General features: G+C 43.2%; 1 protein-coding gene across 1 annotated transcript; it reads left to right on the top strand.

Moving 5' to 3' along the window:
* The first annotated feature begins 16,528 nt into the window (after window positions 1-16,528).
* LOC105420587 (uncharacterized) lies at window positions 16,529-18,297 on the top strand. Its single transcript, XM_011624699.2, has 4 exons — window positions 16,529-17,014; window positions 17,134-17,276; window positions 17,472-17,619; window positions 17,716-18,297. Exons 1-4 carry the CDS (start codon window positions 16,529-16,531, stop codon window positions 18,295-18,297), a joined length of 1,359 nt encoding a protein of 452 aa, XP_011623001.2.
* Window positions 18,298-21,721: the final 3,424 nt, after the last annotated feature.

The following is a 21,721-nucleotide window of genomic DNA, read 5'->3' as shown; positions in this document are numbered from 1 at the left end:
GGTCATGCAACACGGACTGTCCCTACAATTTATGGTCGTATAGTTTGGACCATGCAGTTTTAGGGTTGTGCACCTAAATCGAGGTTATGCAATTGTAACTTGTAACTCCTTTTTATTGCAATAAAAAGAGTTAAACTTTTTTTTTTTAGACTGTCTTGTTCGTCTTCTTTTTACCCTCCTTTTTAACTCTTTTGTTGTTGCGCATCAAGTCTTTTTGAGTATGCATCATGGGTAGTATTTCTTTAGGTATCGCCCATTGATAGGAGGCATTGCCTCCTCTCCATCAGGATGTGCTAGTATGTAAGCTCCATTTAGTGAGACATTTTTTACTATAAAAGGGCCTTCCCACTTGGGTTCAAACTTCCCTTTACACCGACCATGCATAGCAATAGACCTCTTGACAACCAGAACTAGATCTCCACATGCGAATGGGCAGACCTTAACTAACTTGTCAAAAGCCCTCTTCTTCCTCCCCTGGTTGGGTTCGAGGTTCTGCTGAGCCTCCAACCTATTTTCATCGAGTGCATCCAATTCTTGATACCAAAGTTTGACTCTCTCATCTTCAATTAGTCCTTGATGTATAGCGACACGCAATGAAGGGATCTGAATTTCAAGAGGTAAAACTGCTTCACCCCCATAGACTAGGGAGTAAGGAGTAGAACCGATGGCATTTCGTGTGGTAGTGCAATAGGCCTACAAGGCTTCAGGAAGCTTCTCATGCTAGTTATTCTTTATCTTTGATACTGATTTCCTTAAAATGTTGCACTGGGTCTTATTGAAAGCCTCAGCTAATCCGTTGGCTCGAGGGTGGTACATAGTTGAGTACCTCCACTCGAAACCGAACTGGTTAATGAAGCGATCAATGTGATGACTTCTGAACTGAGGGCCATTGTCCAATATAATCCGATCAGGAACTCCAAACCAATATATGATGTGATGTCATACGAAATTAACTATTGTTGTCTCAGGAACTTGCTTAAGGGGGACCGCTTTTGCCCACTTAGAGAAATAGTCCATTGCAGCTAGAATAACGACATGACTCATTGCCAAAGGAGGGTCAATAGGCCCTACAATGTCCCTACCACATTGTGAGAAGGGCCAAGATGCCACTGTAGGGTGTAGGGGTTCTTGAGGTTGGTGAAGAAGACTTGAGTGTATTTGGCACACCTGGCACTTTTTAGCATAGTTTAAAGAATCATCAATCATTGAAGGCCAATAATACCCCAATCTGCGTATCTGTTCATAGAGCTTAGGACCAGATTGGTGTAATCCACAAATGCCTAAGTGTAATTATTTCGAATGGATAAGGAGGACATTCGGGGAAGAGATTTCTCTCATCATCCGCATCTACCTCAGTTCTTAGTTCAATGTGTCTCCATTCTGCCACCCAGACAAGCGTGGGTCCTGATATGGATAATTGAATTGTATCCCTGAGTTTTGCAAGTGCATCAGCCTATGAGTTTAGCCTCTTAGGGATGTGACTCAAGGATACATCCTCAAACTGGGCCATATACGAGTTTGCAGTATCATGATAAGGCTTGAGAGTGTCTTTTCTTACATCATATATTCCCTTGAGTTGTCGAATAACCAACTCAGAGTCGCCATAGATCTTGAGCTGTTCCAAGTCTAGATCAAAGGCTATCTCCAATCCAATTATAGGGGCCTAATATTCAGCTTCATTATGGGAACCGGCCTCAACGAGAGAGAAAGAAAGTGGTAATACTCCTCCTTTCAGAGTCAGGAATACCACTCCGGTGCCTCCACGGTCAGATTGGGAGGCTCCGTCAAACTACATTTCCCACACGTGGGTAAGTTCTGCACAGAATACTTCTTCATCAGGGAGATCACTTGATAAAGGAGATTCTACCGGTACGGGGTGTGCTGTAAGAAAATCAGCCAAGCCTTAGCCCTTGATGGGCTTTTGTGGGACATATATGATGTCAAATTCCATCAGCAATAATGCCCACTTAGTACGCCGTCATGATACGCATGGGCGTGTCATGAGAAACTTTACAGTATCTGCTTTTGATATAAGTTTCACTTCATGACCAAGTAAATAATGGCGAAGCTTTTGTACTATGAAGATCAGAGCAAGGCACATCTTTCAATAGGAGAATAATTGTTCTCAGCCCCTTGTACCCTACCGCTGATATAGTATAACGTGGCCTCTTTCCCCTCGTCATTGTTTTGTGCTAATAATGCTACAAGTGACTCGTCCAAAGTGGTCACATACAAGATAAGTGGTCTTCCCAACACTGGTGTAGAAAAAGCACTGGAGGATTAAGCAAATACTGCTTGATGTCATCAAGTGCTGCCTGACACGCTTCTTCCCAGATGAATGGGGTATCCTTCTTCAACAGATACGTGAAAGGCCTGCAGCGACCAGAGAGGTTTGAGATAAACCTGCGGATGTAAGAAACCTGCTCTTAAAAGGGGCCGTAATTCTCGCAGTGTAGTTGGTGCGGAATTTCTTGGATTACCTTGATCTTGACTGGCTCGACCTCCAATCCTCGGTGTCTTACAATGAAACCCAAGAATATTCCGGAGTGCACACCAAAATTTCATTTCAGCGGATTCATTTTGAGCTGATGAAGGCATAATCTTTGGAACATCACTTCAAGATCTTTCATATGAGCTTCTTTCTCCTCGGATTTCACCACCAAGTCATCAACATCGCATTCGATCTCCTTGTGCATCATGTCATTAAAGGTGGTCATCATTGCTCTCTGATATGTTGCACCAGCGTTCTTCAATCCAAAATGCATCATTGTATAGCAAAAGACTCCTTTTAGAGTCAGGAACGCGGTGGCTTCCTCGTCCTCTGGGGCCATCGATTTTTTGTTGTACCTGGAGTATCCATCCATGAAAGAGAAGATTTGACAGTGAGTTGTGGAGTCAATGAGCCTGTAAATGGTAATGGAAAGTCATCCTTGGGGCAAGCAGTATTTAGATTGCAGAAGTCGATGTACACCCTAATTTGACCGTTTTTCTTCTTGATTGAAGCAACATTTGCTAGCCATTTTAGGTACTTGACTTCGCGAATGAAGCCTGCTTGCTGAAGTTTGGTTATCTCAGCATCTATCTGCATTTAAAGATCAGGCCTGAACCTTTTTTATCTCTGTTTGATAGGTTTGAGAGTCGGATCTATGCCCAAATGGTGAATGGCAACTTGAGGGTCGAAACCAGGCATCTCATGGTAATGCCAAGCAAAGACATCGTGATTTGCTCGTAAAAAGGCAGTGAAATCCTCTTTCTCTTTTGGAGACATATTCGTGAAGATGAGAGTGGGTCTGGGATCAGCTTCATCCCTTAGGTTTATTTCTTCAAGTTCATTAGTTGTGGCTTGGCCTCCTTCTTCTCCACTAGGGTTTCTTTGGCTTGGACTTCTCGCGCTTTCCAATAGAGGATGATTGCTCAAACCGAGCTTGAGCCACTAGGGCGTCAGCAACTGTTAAGAATCCAGCCACCTAGGCTAACATCTTTCTCAAACGCCTCCGTTGCGTCCTGCTTATGTTGATTCAAATTCTCGATCAAGGGCATCAAGTCTGGACATTGCAAGGCTATACCTGTAGGAGACACCGAAGAGGAGGATGGGGAAGAAGAAGAAGAAGAAGAAGAGTTAGTAGGTGAGGGGGATTTAGGTCATTCCCCTCGTTTGACCTATCTGGGCAGGTTTTTACATCATCACCAAAATTGGACGTGTGCTGGAAGTCTTTTAAGTTTTTCTTCTGCTTAGACCATCGGGGAGTGCTTTTAACGTCATTGCCCTCATTGGATGTGTGTTGAGCGAGGTATGACCTCGGGGTGTCCTCCTTATAAAGTGAAGGGGGAAGGATGATTGCGTTAGGGATGAAATCATGCAAAGTCGGCAAGGGAGGAAGAGGCCTGAGGAACTCTTGCCCGACCTGCGGTTGAGGAGGCTTGTTCCTTTTGTGAGCCCTTCTTGGGGCCCATCTCCTCTTGGATGCGTTAGGAGGTGCTTGATTCATCTCACTAGGTTTGTGAACAGTCCTAGCTTGACGGATAGCCTATCGTCTTAACAACTTAAGTCTGCTTAAGCCGTGGTAGACTATCCATGGTTGGGAAGTTGAGGGTTCGACGAGATATGAATCATCATTAACTAACTCTTGTGTCGGGAGGTCTTGTTGCTCTGGTGGAGCCATGATCTAGGGGTCCCCTTGTGGAAGGTTACCGAATTCATTGCATTCATGTACTTTCTTTGCAATTATCTCATGAAAACTGGAGCATTCGCTCATATCATGTCCCCATATCTGATGAGCATCACTGGTTTTCTGTTCCCATAGCAAGGTTCTTGGGTTACCTTGCTGGCTTTGGTGAGATAAGGCCTAGTTGAAGCATCATGACAAAGAAGGCTCGAAGGAGATCAGACGCATCGTCTTCTTCATCGACAGTCACTACGTGAGAGGCTTATGTTGCCCCAAACGCCTTCTTGAGTTTCTCAAGCTTAATCTGACCCTTATGGATCAAAGCCTCGATGAGGTATTTAAGTGTATAACAGTCCTCCGTGGGGTGATTTACCCTTCGATGATAGGCATAATATTTTGCATGCGTATCAAGACAAGTTTGGTCAGAAAACATGCTCTCGAGTACTTCAACCATGTTCTGTTCTAGCAGTAATCGGAGCAATGCAGGAACCCATTCCTTTCAAAGGGATAAAATATGATCTGATGGGCGATCCAATATTCACTTCTATTAAGGTTCGCTGGTGGAGGCACCTGATTATATGACTGATGTAGTTTCCCTGTCTGAGGTGTTGTCTTTGCTGTGCCCACAACTTTTGATAGGTCCAAAGTTTGGGAGGTGACGTTCTTTGGATCATTAACTGTGATAAATGCACTGATCACTCCTTTTTGTTGGTTGCCCCGAGCGTTGGCTCAAGAATTACCATTGCCTTGGTTGTTTGCTAAATTTGAAGACTGTTGTCGTGACCCATTATGATGGCGTGACAAGCTCTCTATGCGAACCGACTTATAGATTAGGTATGACATGGAGGTTGAGTTAGAGGCCTCGACATGTAGAGCGATCTTAGCTCACATATTTCGAATGCTAGTTTGAACTGCCTCCTTCTCAGGCATAGGATTGGGATGGCGAGCTGCCAGATCTCTCCACCTTGATATCTATTTATCCACCGGTTAATCTAGATCATGGTTCAAGGTGAGATGTTCAATGGTTTGGACATCCCTCTCAACCTCATAAAAATGCTGATGGAATAATTTCTCCTTCTCCTCCCAAGTACATACTGAGTTTGGAGGCAGTCGAGCATACCACTGGAAGGCAGGGCCGTCAAGGGTTTCAACGAACTAACAAAGGAATCTCCCGTCCGCCGCTGTCTCTCGACATGCTACATGGAAATGGGTGATATGTTGATGGGGGGATGTTGTTCCATCGAAGAGAGGAAACTTCCCTTTCTTATAGTCTTGGGGGAAGGGAACCTGATCAATGTAAGAAGGGTATGGCTTGTGGTAAAGCATTGCACCCTGTATGCCTGGGATCTGCCTGTTCTTCAGGCTGTGAGTTACCATAGCATCAATGTCTATCTGAGAGAAGGGGTGAGGGACAAAATTGTCCGGTGAGGCAGGAGGAGGAGGCTGCCTGGGAGGTACATCTTTCGAATTATGAGAATTGACCTCATGGTTAGCCGAGTGCTGAGCGACCTCCATAAGGTCGATCTTGTCCATCATGGCTTGGACCATCAGTTCAAACCTTTCCATACGGGCCTCCTGAGAGTTGTCAGGTTCATTTATAACCATGATGCTGACCATTTCTCCAGAGAGGTTAGGCTTAGATGCAGTTGAAGACTTCCGTGCTTGACGGGTCGCACGTGGCAAGTCAATCAGAAGGGGACCAGCATGCCCTGACTGGACCCGACTCTTGTATACAGAGCGGGTAAGGACAGGTTCTCAACGGTCTTGGGACCGTGGCTACTGGGTGGCTGGGTCATCTTCAACAACATTAACCACAGTGCAGGATTCTCATGCCTCTTCTTTAAGGTTTGTCTTCCGAAGAAGGTAGAAGGGATTCTGGTGAAGAAGGTTGTCAGAGCTGGGTGTCCCGACTGTCTTGACTACTTCTCTAGTCAGAATTCACAGAACCCGGTCGCGCTTGGCTTTGAGACTTTGATGGATCTCATGCCAGAATTGTGAACAGGATTGCGATTGGTCAACTCATCTCGTGCAAGAGAGGGTTATCTCCATCAGGTGCGGCAAAGGATGAGGGTCAGGGACTGAAGTATGCCTGGGTCGAGGGAGAAGAAGGACAGGGTCTCTCATGAGGTCTTTGCCTCGAGCCCTCTTATAGGCTCCAGGGGCATGCCTGAGATACTCCTGGGGAAGGTCTTCGAGTACCAAGGTTTGAGGTGCTTACCCAAAAGAGACAGAGCAGGTGGTGGAATGATCGACTCACAATGAAGCCCAAGTCGAGAGTGAGGAACAACAGTTTGAGGAGGCGACGCGTGTGCGCCCCTTGAAGAAGGATCACGGGCAACTTTGGGGTCAGCCCGGGCTCGAGCAGATTGACTGGCTTTAGGAGGCTGAGAATCGCGAGCAGGTGTGTGTTAGGAAACAGGTGGAAGCCTTCCCCGTACAGGGTGCGCTAGTGTTGATGAATGGGAGGACGAGGAAGTCATCCTCTGTGCACCTGGGTTCGTGCAGCGATGACTTTGCCCAGAGAGGTAGGATGCACACGCATAGTGTGTACAGGACCTAGCCCAAGGAGGCCTAGTCCTGAACACTGGCTTGAGGCAATACGAGAGCTTCCTCGAGGTGTGACTCGAGTGGGAGGCCCACGAGCCTTAGGGTGTGTGCGAGAGGTGGAGGCCCTAGGGCCTCCACCTCGATGTGTCGAACCTCTAGGTATAGAGACCCATGGTAGTGCAGAACTGTGGGGGGAAACCTTACGGAGACCCACAAAAGCAACGGCAACTTGTTTGCCATTTGTAGTAAAGGACTGGGTAGCCTTTCGGCCTACCTCAGCAATACAACGGACAAGTGACTTGCCGGTAACAAAGTGCATGCTTTGAACGGTGCCTTGTGTGCCGCCTATGCAAGGTGCCTTGGCAAAGGTTCCACCAGAGAGAGGAGATGGGGAGTGAGGGACCTTTAAGCCCCACCTTACACCAATCTAGATTAGAACCTGGGAGCTAGACACGGAGTCTTTGCTCAAAAGGAAGGATGGGAACGAAGTTGGATGAACTTGTTCCCTGGGGACACTCACGAATGCGAGGATAAGGAAGTCCCCAATCCGGATAAACGGGTTACAGAACCCAGAAGGCATAAGTGTGAAAAACAAAAAATAAAAGCAGAAACTAGCCAAACAAGTACGATTTGACTAAGGGGTAGTAAGTCCCTCGTGGAGTTGCCAAGCTGGTTAGGTGCCTCGATCTCGTCCTTTGGATTTGGATGATCGGGTCTCGGGTTTCAAGGGAACCCGGGACTTGAGATCGCTCTCTCGGGAACCTTACTAAAAAAACATGGGCTCACGTGGGTGCCCTCTTAGATCACGAAGAAAGCCCCCAGTCGTAAAACTTGTTCGGAATCGCCTCCCTGGGCATGTATTCTCTTGCTTATGCAATCACACACATATGACAAATGTTACAAGACAAGTGGGTCAAAGGACCACCTTGCCCTTGGGGAATGTACACGGGTGTGCACATTCAAAAAAAAGGGGAGGAGAAGAGTGAGAGAAGAAAGATTATAATTAGAAGAATTTGACCAGATGGTAAGACTGACATAGTGACTAAACTAGTAAGTAATTGACCCGGAATGATAGTAAAACGGGCTCGATAACTCGAACTGGCTCAACAGAATTACTACTAGATGATGGTATCAATACCGACTACCTTGACACGATGGTTAGTCTGTTGTGACAGCAAAGCGGGCACATTAACTCTGACCGGGACAACAACATTACTGCTAGACAACTGGACTACCATGGAATGCTAGTCTCCACCTCTCTTGGTCAAACGAAAGGGTAAGAGAAAGAAAGAAGAACAAAAAGAGAGAGAGAGAGAGAGAGAGAGGAAAAGAAGAAGAAAATAAGAAAAAAGAGAAGAAGAAACAGAGTAAGAGAGAAAACAATGAGAGAAGAAGATAGAGAAGGGATGGAAAGAAGAAGGAGGACATAGACGGCATTGAGATGGGGAGAGGGAAGACTCTGACGGCGATGGCTTCTGCCGGCTATGGTTTCCGCCGGCTATGACGTGAGGAAGAAAAGTGAGGAGGAAACACAGGCGACAACAGGCTTGTGCCGGTTGTGACATGACAAAGAGGTAGATGAGACTTAGGCGACGAAGGTCCTCCACCGGCTGTGACATAAAGAGAGAAGAGAGAAAGAACAAAGGCGACGATGTGCTTCCGCCATCTGTGAGAAAAGAGAGAGAGAAGGAACACTGGCGGCAATAGGCTTGTGCCGGCTGTGTCAGAAGAAAGAGGAGAGGGAGAGAACACAGGTGGCGATAGGCTTCTGCCGTCTATGATAAAAGAACAAGTATGGAAAACACAGGTGGTGCTAGGCTTGCGCTGGCTGTGATAGAAGAGACGAAAGAGAGAGAAAACACAGGCGGCAATAGGCTTGCACCGTTTGTGACCGAAGAGAAGAAAGAGAAAGAAAGCATAGGCAGCAATAGGCTTACACTGTCTGTGATCATAGAGAAGAAAGTGAGAGAAAGCACAGGCCGTGATAGGCTTGTACCATCTGTGAAAAAAAAGAGAAGGGAGAGAAAGCACAAGCGGCGATAGGCTTGCGTCATCAATGACAGAAGAGAATAAAGAGAGAGAAAGCACATGCAGCGATAGGCTTGCATAGTCGGTGACAAGAGAATAAAGAGAGTGAACTTTTATAGAGGCCAGACTCGCCACTCGGGCTAAGGCCTGGCTTACTATTCATATCTCATGAACAGGAAGGCATCACACCAGACGATAGGTCCGTCATGCGTGAATGGAGAAAGAAAGAAAAGCAGGAAAATAGAGACATGATAGACCATAGGAAGAAGAGAGAGAGAGATAAAGATAAAAGCAAGAAAGAGAAAGGGAGAGACGAGAGTTAAAAGAGGAAGAGAAAGAGAGAGATAGAGATGAGAGAGAAAGAGGAGAGAGAACAAGAGAGATAGAGATGATAGAGAAAATAGGAGGAGAGAGAAAATTACCTTATCGAGGGGTACTAGCCCTTTTTTTTCTCTCTCCTCTCTCTCTCTCTAAGATGCACCCACAAACTTAAGTAAGAATTGAAATCTTTATTGAATGATTGAAGAATGAACCAAAGGTGACAGGTCCTTTACAATTAGGTTTTGCATGTTTATATAGAATTAGGCCCAAACATGAGTGGATACCCAAAAACTACCTAAGTTGATGATAATTACTATTTAATTGAAATAAAAAAAATTAAGAAAATAGGGTGCAAAAGGATTGTTTTGCACCTGCCAAACAATAGATGGAATTCCATAACAGTCCCTACTGTTGCCTTAGAACTTGTGTGATCTTTCGTGACTGATTTGGGGTTACTCTTATGCCAATTTGATCAAAAGATGATTGCTTTCTTGTAGGGCTCGACATGACGATCAATTTGATACCAACTTCGAGCCATGAATCGTATTTTTAAGCCACGATAATGAGACTTGAAATTTGCATGAATCTTGAAAACTTCGAATAGATAGTGTGCTCGTTCCTTGATGTTTTTTCATGATTTCTTCATTGTAGTGCACTAAGCATGTCGTCATAATCGCTTGGCAACAGGCGGGACACGATTTGGAGCCCAAACGAAGATTTCGTAACATTTGGATTTTGACTGAAATCTAGAATTCAGCGGCCGAAATTTACAGTCACTTCGTCGTCTTTGTGTGCAAAATCCAACAGTTCATCACATACAATGTTCGGACCAATGATAGCCTTGGACCTTACGCACATGATGGAAGTGATTTCACATAGATCCAACGAGCGTGCACCGTGATTTGGCTGCTCAAACACGGCGTGTCGCTGCTGAATTTTCTGCAACTTCTTCACAAATCAGCAGCTTCTTTCTAGATTCTCTCCTTGCTCGGGTGTTTTCACTAGGCGTACCACATATCGAAACGTTCGTCTTGACAAGACAAACATGCTCACAAAATTTGAACGTAATCCGACTTGGAACGGGTGAGATATGGGCTCCGAAAGTTACTGCTCGTGAATGTGAAAACAATCACCTTTAATGGTGTTTTGGTGCAGGGTAGCTATATAGGAATAGTGTACGGCTCCTTCTGTTTCAATATTTTGCTCATAACGTTTTCTTGGAGTGTTTGATTAAGTCGAAACTTGACCCATATGTGTTTTTGACCACGTCGGATCTAATGGAGGTGGTCCCACAGCTGTTTGACGCACTGAAAAATATAGTTCCGATTATAGGGTCCTTTTTAGGGTGCTAAAGGTTAATTTTCCAAAATTGTTTCTTTGTGTTCACTGCCTTAGACATGCTGGATTGCGACGAAACTTGGCAGGTGGCCTTTTGGAGTACTTATGAAGATCTTTATCAGTTCTGGGGCTCTTTTGAGACTGTCGATAATTCCATTGTTTTGTCAAGCTTTAATGACCTGCTTCGTCTTTATTCCGCATCAAGGACCAAGGTATTGAAAAATGTGTTCAAACATCTAACTTGGGAGAATTATGGAAGAATTGGAAGGGTGAAAGTTCTTCAAACTATGAAGCTTGACACATGCTGGTGTTTCATGAGGGAAGCACAGCAGCTGCAGTTGACCGAATGAGGTTGAGGTCAATGAAGAGACTCAAACCAATTAAATGACCAGCTATACCTAAACTCCTAAAGTACCCTGGACCACCACTGGTTCCCTATCGAAATCCACCTACTCTCATTCAAGAAACACCCCTTCTTTAAAATACCCAGGACCACCATTAGTCCCTTACCCAAATCCTTCGCAGCCTTCATCTTGCGCTATCTTACCAACACCCACTCCAGCTGCACAACCCAGCTAGCCTTCTCTCCCTCCTCCCACAACTACAACTGATCCTTCCTTGGTGGATCTAGCAAACCCTTTCCCTTTAAAAACCACTTCATTACTACATGGCCCTCCAAAACCAATGGTGAACCAAGGAAATTTCTTTTCTAAAGCCGGCAAAGTCAAATACGATGTGATTGGGCACTTGAGGAGACTCCCAGCTCTCTTAAGTGTTCATGATTCTCTCATGTTACCAAATGAATTTTGTATGGCCTTGCTGCAAGCTCTTTCCTAGCCTGAAGTGTATGAGACCAAGATTGAACCAATTTTCTTTGATGATGGGTTTCAGTTGGGTGAGAGGTTTCATAACCAACCTCTCTTTGTAGCAGATGAACTACATGCTTGCCAAATTAACCGGATCATGTTGGAGGGGGAATCCGCGATGAACCTTATGCCTAAAAGGATACTTACCCGAATTGGGATAGGTATTGAGCAGCTCGAGCCAACAAGCTTGACAGTCCAAGGATTCAATCAGTCGGGGGAGAAACAGGCTGGTTTTATCCGTCTCAATCTCAAAATTGGGTATTTGAATGCTTCCACTCTGTTTCACGTGATTGAGACAGACACTTCGTATAATATCCTTCTGAGTCATCCCTGGCAACATGACCATAGGGTAGTTCCATCCACACTCCATCAGTGCTTCAAATATAGCTGAGATGGAAGGCAATACCCAGTCTATGCTGATAAGAGGCAATTTCCCAGTGCTGAGTCATATTATGCTGATGCGAAGGACTATTTTACAGATCCAGTGCGATCTCAGGAGCTAATGTTGCCTATGAAAACCATCACGAACCCTAACCTGAGAGAGACTGCTTAAACCTATCATGAAGATGTAGAAGATATAACATGATCACTTAATCACATGTTCCAAGAGGAAAAGTGATTCCTTTGACACCCATTGATGAAAATTTAACCACTTCCCCAGTAAAAGTGATGACCCAAGATCATAAAGAGGAAGCTTCATCCTCTACCCCACCTTCACAAGAACCCACTCCAGTGGTGGCTTAAATTGAGCAAGTCAAGAAGAAGGAAACCACTGACTTGAACACTCTAGCACCTACAGCAACTTATGCTCATGGTGACATAAAGGTGTTACGTATCCCCATTCCGTTCATAAAATTTGAGGTCGCACATCAAGTTGAGATTGACTAAATAGCTTATCAAAAGATCTTGCATATTCCAGTCCCTCTAAGAAAGGAGAATGACGCTAACCTTACCCCCAAAGTTAGCTACACACAAAATCATCATAAAGTATTGCAAATACCAAAGGTCTTGCACATTGAGAAGGACAATGCTCACCTCATACCTCAAACCCCTCTTCAGCATGATCATTTCAAGGTCATGAAAATCCCCGAGGTCTTGCATATCCTAGTCCCCGAAAGGGAGGAAAATAATGCTCAGCTCACCTCTTCAGCCCCATACTAACATTGTTACCCTAAATTCTTGCAAATCCCAGTCCCCGAAAGGGAGGAGGATAATGCTTACCTCACGGACCAAGCCAGTTACATGCTTGACTCTCAAAAGGTCTTGCATTTCCCAACCCTTGTCATGGAGACCTAGGTTACTCATCAAAATGTGATGTGTAGTCCCTCTTCCCCTTCCAATGACTTCATCGGCAGTTTCGAACAACAATATGAAGTTTGAAGACAAGCTACTATTGCTGAATTGAAAGAGAAAGTTCAAGATTTGCTCAATTAGGTTGCAGCTATAAGAAAGGGAAAAGCTAAGGTGAAGGAAGTAGCCCTAGTTGGGGCCTAGTCTTCACGTCGGACAGAAGACCCTCTCTCAAATAACCGCAGCGATCCACGCGTGCTGGGCACTTGTGGGTGCACATGCGCTGGCGCTCCTGTGCGCGGATAGGAACCAACAACGAGAGAGATTTTAAGGTGGGTGCGCTTAGACGTCTGTCTCGCCATTTGAGGTTCATGGGATACTCCGGACAGTTCGCCATCTTAGAACAATCACGAAGCCCTCCAGCTGTCAGCAAGCGCAGTTTGGACGGAGACTCTCTTCAGGCAGTCAAAAGGTCTCTCTCTCTCTCTCTCTCACGTGCAGCTGTAATGGGGCTCGATTATCCCTCCTTATGACAGTTCTCTGCTGGAGGGGGTTGGTTGGCTGACAGGAGTGTGTGAGGGAACCCGAGGCTTGGGGCTCTCGGGTTCTCTCAGGACCACGCGTCTCTGGCAGATGCGGGCTGCTGCCTGGGGTAGACGACGCATGAAGGAGAAGAGAGAGAGGGCTCAGAGTGTGACCAGACTTGATAAAGAAAGAGAATGGGTCCGTATGCTCAAAGATATCTTCTCTCTCGGGGAATGGACAAGACCGCACACTCAGGGGGATATTTTCTCTCTCCTCTCTGCAGGATTAGGGTTTCAAAAGCAAAATACAAGTGGAAACAAGTGTTATGCATATGTTTTAGTGATGAATAATGCTCAATAATCTGCCCTTTTACAAGTACTTTAAGCTTACTTATAGAGGACTCACCGAACCGGGGTGAATACTAAAAAAACAAAGCTTAATTATAATTAAATAAATTAAAATAAAATCCCAAAATTAGGTGAAATGATGAAAATGCCCCTAAGAGCTTTTGTGCTAATGATAAAACCATCCCTGCTTGAGGGTCCTCCCGCCATTGCCAGATCTTAGAAGCTTTTATGTGGACTTGTAATGATGGTTCAGCCGATTTGTTGTTATATCCTTAGTGCTTGTTCGATTCTGAGCATTTTGATGCCCTTTAGTCATCCTACAGCAGCCTTTTCCCACGTGGTAGAAGTCTGGCTAGATTCGTGAACTTCGATAGCTAATGCCATTCGACATGTGATGCTCCGAGTCTTTGTTTTGCTTTCATATGAAAGAGGAGACTTTCACAGTCATTTTGCACTAAGTTTGGTATGTTTTGGTATTCATTTGTGACATTTCCTAATTTGGGAGGTCACCAGGGAATAGGATTCCGGCGACCGAGCGGGCCCGTTGTTCTAGTAAGTTAGGGATTTACGCTTATCAGGCCTTGGATCAGGTATAATAGTTATATCATTTTGCAACTCTTCGTGAGGTGGTTGCATTGAACTCGTCTTCGCGATGATCGTATGCACGGATTTTGAGTTGTGCTTTACGAGGTTCGAGATGTATTCTTCTTAAAACACTATTTTTTTGGTTTTGTGATCACGTTCTTTCTAGAAGAAGTTTGACTCTGGGCGCCACAATGCATGCTCTAGGTCAAAATGACGAGGCTAGCGTGATCTAGAACATGTCAAAGTCTGAACTTTTTATGGTTCTATATGAAGGTATTGTGGGTTATTGAAGTCCATCTCGATATGCGATGTTGCAGTTTTCGTGCTTGGGGACTGGTTAAGTGAAGCTACACCACGATAGTGTAAAACCTACTCGTCTTAAGGCCGTATGGGCGTAGACCCCTTCTGGGTGGTCCGATTGAGCCCAAATTTGGTCCTTGGGGGTTTTACGACATTCTAAATGCGATGGTGGTGGTCTGGTACTGTTTTGAAGCCACTATCATAGGGCTATAGTTTTAAAATCTCTCATTGATGTGATAGCATTTTTCTCAGGTTGCCTGGTTCGAGACTTATTTCACGTCACAACTTTGGTCTGTTAATGTCTCTAGTACCAGCAGGACCTATTTATTACCGACTCTCTCCTTATTCGTGTGGGAGATGTAAGTATGTAAAAAATGACGTATAATAAGCACTTCTAAAGCCTTCTTCTATTCCTCTATATGGTTTCTCCCAAAAAACCTGGGGCATGGGTGTTCAGGAGAATCCTCAGAGTAATTCCTTTATAGATGCTGCAATAATACCAAAATGGGATCTTTATAGTCCTAAAGCTCATCAGATCATGAAGAAAATGGACTATGAATCATCAAGAAATCGGGGGTTAAATGACAATAAAGGGATTCTGGCACCCTTTGTAGTTATTAGACCACAACGTCTCAGCATACTCAAAAGCAGGGCCTTAGTTACCTGGGGCACGCTAGTTTACCTCCATGGCCATTCTTCACTGACCTAATCTCTCATGTGACGATATCTTAAGAACCATCACTATCTCCCTTTGAACCCATCCCTGAAGAAGTCACTCTTCAGGTGTCTCAAGAAGAAGTAGAAGTTTCCCTAACTTCTCAAGAACCTGAGGGTTCAGGAGTGAAAAAGATAAAAAAAGGATCATTGCCTGTAGAGCACGAGGTTGAAGTGCTTGAAATAGATGAACAAACTTCTTATTATTTACCCATTGAAGAAGAAGTAATAGAAGAAGCACCAGAGGTTTTGGAAGATGGTGGTCAAGCTGCAACTGACAACTTAGAAGAGGTGAACTTGGGTGATGATATGCTAACCCACGACCCCACTTTCATCTCAACTATTATGTCTCCTAAAGAGTAGGAGGAGTATACGGGATTTTACAATCGAGATGTCTTTGCCTGACATTATCAAGAGATGCCTGGTCATGACCTCAGGTTGTAGTTCACAGGTTGAGAATTGACCCATCATTTAAGTCTGTCAAGCAAAAATCAAGGAGATTCCGAACCGACTTGGAAATACAGATTGAAGCAGAGGTTAGAAAGCTTGGGACAACAAATTTTATAAGAGAAGTCAAATACCCAAAATGGCTAGCTAATGTTGTGCCAGTCAAGAAGAACAATGGTTAGATCAGGGTATGTATTGACTTTCATGATTTGAATGCAACTTGTCTCCCACTTTCCTTTACTGAACTACTGATTGATTCGACAACCAATTGACAAGGCCTTCTCCATTATGGATGGTTATTCAGGGTATAACCAGATAAGGATGACACTTGAAGATGAAGAATCCACTGCCTTACTAACTCCAAAAGGGGTTTTCTGTTATAAGGTGATGCCTTTAGATCTCAAAAATATCGGAGCCACCTATCAAAAGGCTATGACCAGTGTCTTTGAAGATACGTTGCATGAAGAAGTGGAATGCTACGTAGATGACCTCGTAGTAAAGTGCAATAAAAGGAGAAGTCATATACAGAATCTTGAAAAAGTATTTGAAAAACTTCGTCTTCATCAACTTAAGATGAATCCCTAAAGTGTGCATTTAGTGTGCGAACATGAAAGTTCTTAGGGTTTATTATCAGATAACGAGGCTTACAGATCGAACCTGTCAAAATCAAAGCTAAGACATGCCTTTTGAGTGGGACGAAGCATGTCAAGTGGATTTTGAAGACATCAATAACTATTTGTTGAAACCCCTTATTCTCTCTACACCAATTCCATGGAAAGCTCTCATATTATATGTGATTGCATTGGATGAGTCACTCAGTGCATTACTGGCTCAAAATAATGATGAAAGAAAGGAGACGACTCTATACTATCTGAAACGAAGAATGCAATGAGCTAAAGAGAACTACTCTCCCATAAAAAAGATGTTCTAGCTCTGATCTTTGCAGTACAGAACTCAGACACTATTTGCTTGCATACCTAGTTCAGCTCATCTCTCGAGCTGACCCCATTAAGTTTCTCTTGTCGTGCCCCTGTCTCTCTGGTCGACTTGCGAAATGGTCGTTAATCGTCATGGGGACATTACATATGTGCCGCAAAAAGCTGTTAAAGGTCATGCCTTTGCAGATTTCTTGGTTGCACACCCTCTCCCAACAGATTCTCCCTTATCTGACAATTTGCCAAATGAAGAATTATTTCTTGCTAAAGCTTCGTATGATTGGAAGATGCACTTTGATGGGGCATTTCAGTTTGAAAGAGGTGGTGTTGGAGTAGTGTTCTCCACCCTTCGTGATGACCTTGTCCCACTATCATTCTCTCTCCTAGTGATAAAGTACCATAATGAAGCAGAATTTCAAATACTCATCATAGGCTTGGAGATTGCTTCCCACATGAACTTGAAATACTTAATCATTTATGAAGATTCAGAGTTGGTCATCATGCAACTCAAAGGAGTATATGATGTACAGAAGGATAACCTCAAGCCTTATTTCAATACCGCCAAGTCATTGATGGCAAAATTTGAAGAAGTTGTTCTTGAGTATGTACTACAAAGGCTTAATGCACAAGCCGACGCACTCGTCAAGTTAAGGGAAACTATGCAGATCGCACTAAAAGAGCCAACACTAATATGGGTAGCTGATGTGTCGTTTTTGTTAAAAAGCTTAACAATGATGACGTGATGCAATTGTTTGAGGAGTGCCCTCCATACCCATTCGGGGAAGTAATTGCAGCTAGAAAGGTCATGCAAGACTCAAGCAATTCTGCAAAACCTCTTGTGATTAAAGAGAAAGAGGAAGGAGAAGAGTCAGAATCTTAGGATCCCTTGTGTGCAGTAGTGGAGCCAGTGACAGACTGGCACACACCTATAAAGGATTACTTGCAGCACAAACGGTGTCTTGACAACCGAATTAAACGTAATAAGATTAGAAGGTCAGCCACACGATATGTATGTCGTGACAGTATCTTGTTCTGAATCTCTTACAATGATATGTTGCTTAGATGCATTGATCAAAAAGATGTAAACCATATACTCAAGGAAGTTCATGCTGAAGTTTGTGGGATGAATCAGTTTGGCCCTAAGCTGTACAATAGCATCATCAGGATAGGCTATTACTGGCCTCATATGAGCACAGATTCACTTATGTTTGTAAGAAATTTCCTGGTGTGCTAGATTCATTCAATCTTCATTCATCAAACTCCTTAACATCTTCACTTGATAGTAGCATCATGGCCTTTCTCTTAGTGGGGTATGGATACTATAGGTCCTATCGACCCACCTTCTTTGGGGCATGTTTTTATACTTGCTACCACAAACTACTTCTCTAAGTGGGCTGAAGTTATCCCTCTCAAGAAAGTCCTCGGCCTTACAGTGGCCAATTTTGTGCACCAGCATATCATATATAGATTCGGTGTGCCTGATCGAATCACTTCAAATAATGGTCCTCAGTTTGGAAGCCATCACATTGACCCCCTGGTTAACCAGTTTCGGTTTAAATGGAAGTATTCGACCGTGAACCATCTAGGAGCGAATGGCCTGGTTGAAGCTTTGAACAAGACCCTTTGTGACACAGTAAGAAAGTTCGTTTCTAACACCACAAGGGATTGGCATGAAAGACTTCCTAAAGTCTTATGGGCTTCTCGTATTCCAGCTCGAGGTCCAACCCAGTCAACACCCTACTCTTTGGCATATGGGGGTGAGGTTGTGTTACCTTTGGAAATTCAGTTTCCCTCACTCAGAATAGCCCTTCATGATAGGATGACAAATAAGGAGCAAGCTATTATTCGTTGTCAAGAGTTGGATGACCTCGATGAAAAGAGATTGTAGGTACAACAAAGCCTTGAGATTCACAAAAACCGTATGCTGTAAGGCTTTGCTAAATCACTCTGATTACATTCATTTGTTAAGGGAGAGATGGTTCTGGTAGTAAGAAGACCATTCATTACACTTGGTAGAACAAAGGGGAAGTTCGAACCAAAATGCGAAGGACCATTCATGTTGGAAAAGGATTTTCCTAATGGAGCATATGTATTGGTTAATGCTGAATATGAAGAAGCTATGCCCCCAATTAATCGGAGATACTTGAAAAAGTATTATTCATAGACAATGGTCCAAGCCGTACGACCTTAAACTGCATGGCATTGGTCCAAGCGGCACGACTTTAAACTGCGTGGCGTTGGTCCAAGCCGCATGACCTTAAACAGCATGGCAACGGTCCAAGGCGCATGACCTTAAACTGTATAGCACACATCTTGGTTGCATGAAGTTAAACTACATCACACACAGCCTCGACGGCACAACCCAAAACTTGCCTTCAATAGGTCTTGGTGGATGACCTTAAAATACACCAAATCGACGGTCACAACAGCATGACCTTAAACATGCCTCCCCATGGTCAGGTTGGCATGACTTAAAATTACCTCCTCAAAAAGATGAACATGACGAAAATCTGCAAGGGCGTCAGGGGTAAAAAAATTCAAAGAAAATAAAAAAAAGGAAAAAAAATGACGGGCGTAATAGTATTATCAACTATTGCGAGCAAAATATATCAAAATAAAAGAAAAAAAAAAATGGGCACAATGAAAACCCGCAAGGGCATCGTGAGTAAAAATGGAAAAATGACAGACATGATATAAGCGCCAATATGTATATAAATATAAATATAAATATATATATATATATATATATATATATATATGAAAAAGTTTATATAGACTCGAGGCTCTAAACAATCAAATTTGAGCCTACCTCAAAAATTTTACTAGAATAGATTGTTTTGATGCCCAAATATCTTCAAATTGATCATCTTGACATCAACAAGCATGGACATGAGAAAAAAAATGGATTTCAAGTTTTGAAAATAGTGTATTTTGTAGTGCATTTTTTTACAATCAATTTTCAAGATTTTCAAGTTTTCATAGATTTGTCGTTCTACACTATTTTTTATGCTTTAAACTTTATAAATAAATATAGAAATATATTTTAAGGCCATCACAAAGATTGTCAATATTGAAACCATATTTCTCGACACTATTTGAAGGTAGGCTCTAATTTGATTGTTTAGAGCCTAGGCTCTATACAAACCACACCCATATCTATATATATATATATATGGGGTCCTTGTGAAAACCAAAAATGACACCTACCCCAAGGACTTCGATGAAAACCCGAGAAGGCGTTCAAATCACACATGGTGGAGATCAGATATGCTTTCATACGAAACAGACCTCTCGGTTCATCTCTTACCCCCTTTTAGAGGAGACAAGGGTTGGTAACAAGAGATAGAAGAAGATACAAACCATGAAGTAAAGAGAAAGGAACAAACCATAAAGTGAGAAAAGGGCAAATCATAAAGCAAGAGAAGTATATAGGTTAAAGATGAAAGAAGAGAGCATTCATTCCATGGCAAATTAGAAGTTACAAGTTGCATGCTTGTTACTTCAAAATACAGATAGAAACATTTACTACAAAAGTAAAGAGTCATCGATTGAGGCAAATGAAAGGCGTAAACAATTAGCAAAATGGAGACCACAAGTTGTAGGTTTGTGGCCTCTGGATACAAGAGAAAAAATAAAATAAAACAAACAGGGTTGCACAGCTGTAACATTACGCCTTACATAAGTTAGAAAAGAAAGGAAATTATGTCTACAACATGGATGGTGCCATGATTGTTTACTTTAAAGGGGGGATGGTCGAGGAATTAGTTTTTCAAAAGACTAAGCCTGTAGTAGTCTCGTTGCACCTTCTTTATCCTATCTTTCAGAGCTTCCACCCTGAGATAGGCGATATTTCTGACCATAGGAGGATATTCCCCATGGTCAAGCTGGGGTGATGATGGGTCTTCCATTGCTTTGCGAGCCAAGATAAGCAAGCCCTCCATTTTTTGGATATTGCGTCCCAGAATGGCAATGACTCTCATTTTCGGAATCGCATAGGCAAAGTCCATTATCAATCGAGGCCCATAAAAGAATCTAAGCAAGGACGCAATAGAAGGGTTCTTTTCAATAGAAGCCAGGTCTGCTACTTCCAAGACCTCTCTAGCCCAGTGATCTGTCAGTTCCAGTTTCCCCTTTGATAAATCAGCACCAGGGACGTTGAAATCTATGATATTCGTCATCAGCTTTTTCACAAAAAATGGGGACATGGTCAGCTCAGAGAAGGAAGCATTACCAAAGAGTTGATAAGTAGCTCTGAGGAGATCATGCCTATGTCCATACTACCGAAGTTGGAACTATGGCGGTTGAGTCTCTTGACCTGATCAAGAAAGAATAGTCTTACTTGCTCTATGGCAAGTCCTCCACGGGTGCGCTAGTCAAGAGGGTTAAGAACTTGCCCCGACTAAGAGGCAACCATAAAAGCTGGGCCTTTGTTAGGTTCCTCTCGCGTAATAGGGGTAGAACTCCTTTATATTCCTATTTGAACTGCTAGAGGGACCACCTCGTTAGGATCATTAGAGATAATAATAGCCTTTTCTGAAGTTTGGTTATCCATTCGGTTTCTCTCATTCCAAAGAGTTAAAGCCCTACTTGAGCTTCGAGTGTTCATTCTACGAGGGTAGGAGACTGCAAAAGAGGCATAAAAGAAAGAAGTGAACAAGTGAGCAAAGATGACAATTCAGAACAATGAGTTTTTAAGTGAAAGAAGAAAAGGAAAAGCATCAGAAATTTTTGCAAAATTTCAATAGCATCTCCTCTATATGCAGAGGTTTGACAAAGAAGGTGTTTGGTTAGTCCAAAGCATCCCGGAGATTCTAAGAAATCACAAGGATGTGGTTCAAATGTCCATCACAAAAAGTGACCCTGAAGAGCTCCTTTTTCTATCATAGAAGTACCCAAGAATGCTAAAATATGCATAGCTTAGAAATGCATAAAAATGCTCGAAAAATCATAACTACACATGAAAATGCTTAAGAAATGCATGAGAGTGCTCAAAAGTACATAACTATGCATGGAAGTGCTCAAAAGATGCATTACGGTGCATAACAATGCTCGACTATGCTTAACTACAGCATAAGATGCATGAAAATGCATAAAAGTGATCAGGGGAATTTTAAGATACATAACTATGCAGCGGAGGTGCTAAAAATGCCAAATCACGATGCAAAAAGGCACTTGAAACGCAAAAGGTGCGCGAAGATGCCGCAAGAATGCCGGGGATGCTAAAGCATGCATAAAAGCATATGAGAAAGTGAGAAAAGTTACATGGGAATATAAAGATTCACTTCAAGGTGGTCATGACGTTCACAAAAATT

Source organism: Amborella trichopoda, chromosome 1, assembly GCF_054954075.1.
Source record: "Amborella trichopoda isolate Santa Cruz 75 chromosome 1, AtrichopodaSantaCruz75HAP2 v2.0, whole genome shotgun sequence".
NCBI lineage: Eukaryota > Viridiplantae > Streptophyta > Magnoliopsida > Amborellales > Amborellaceae > Amborella > Amborella trichopoda.
Note: the sequence above shows the minus strand (reverse complement) of the source record. Positions and strands in the feature narration are given on the sequence as shown.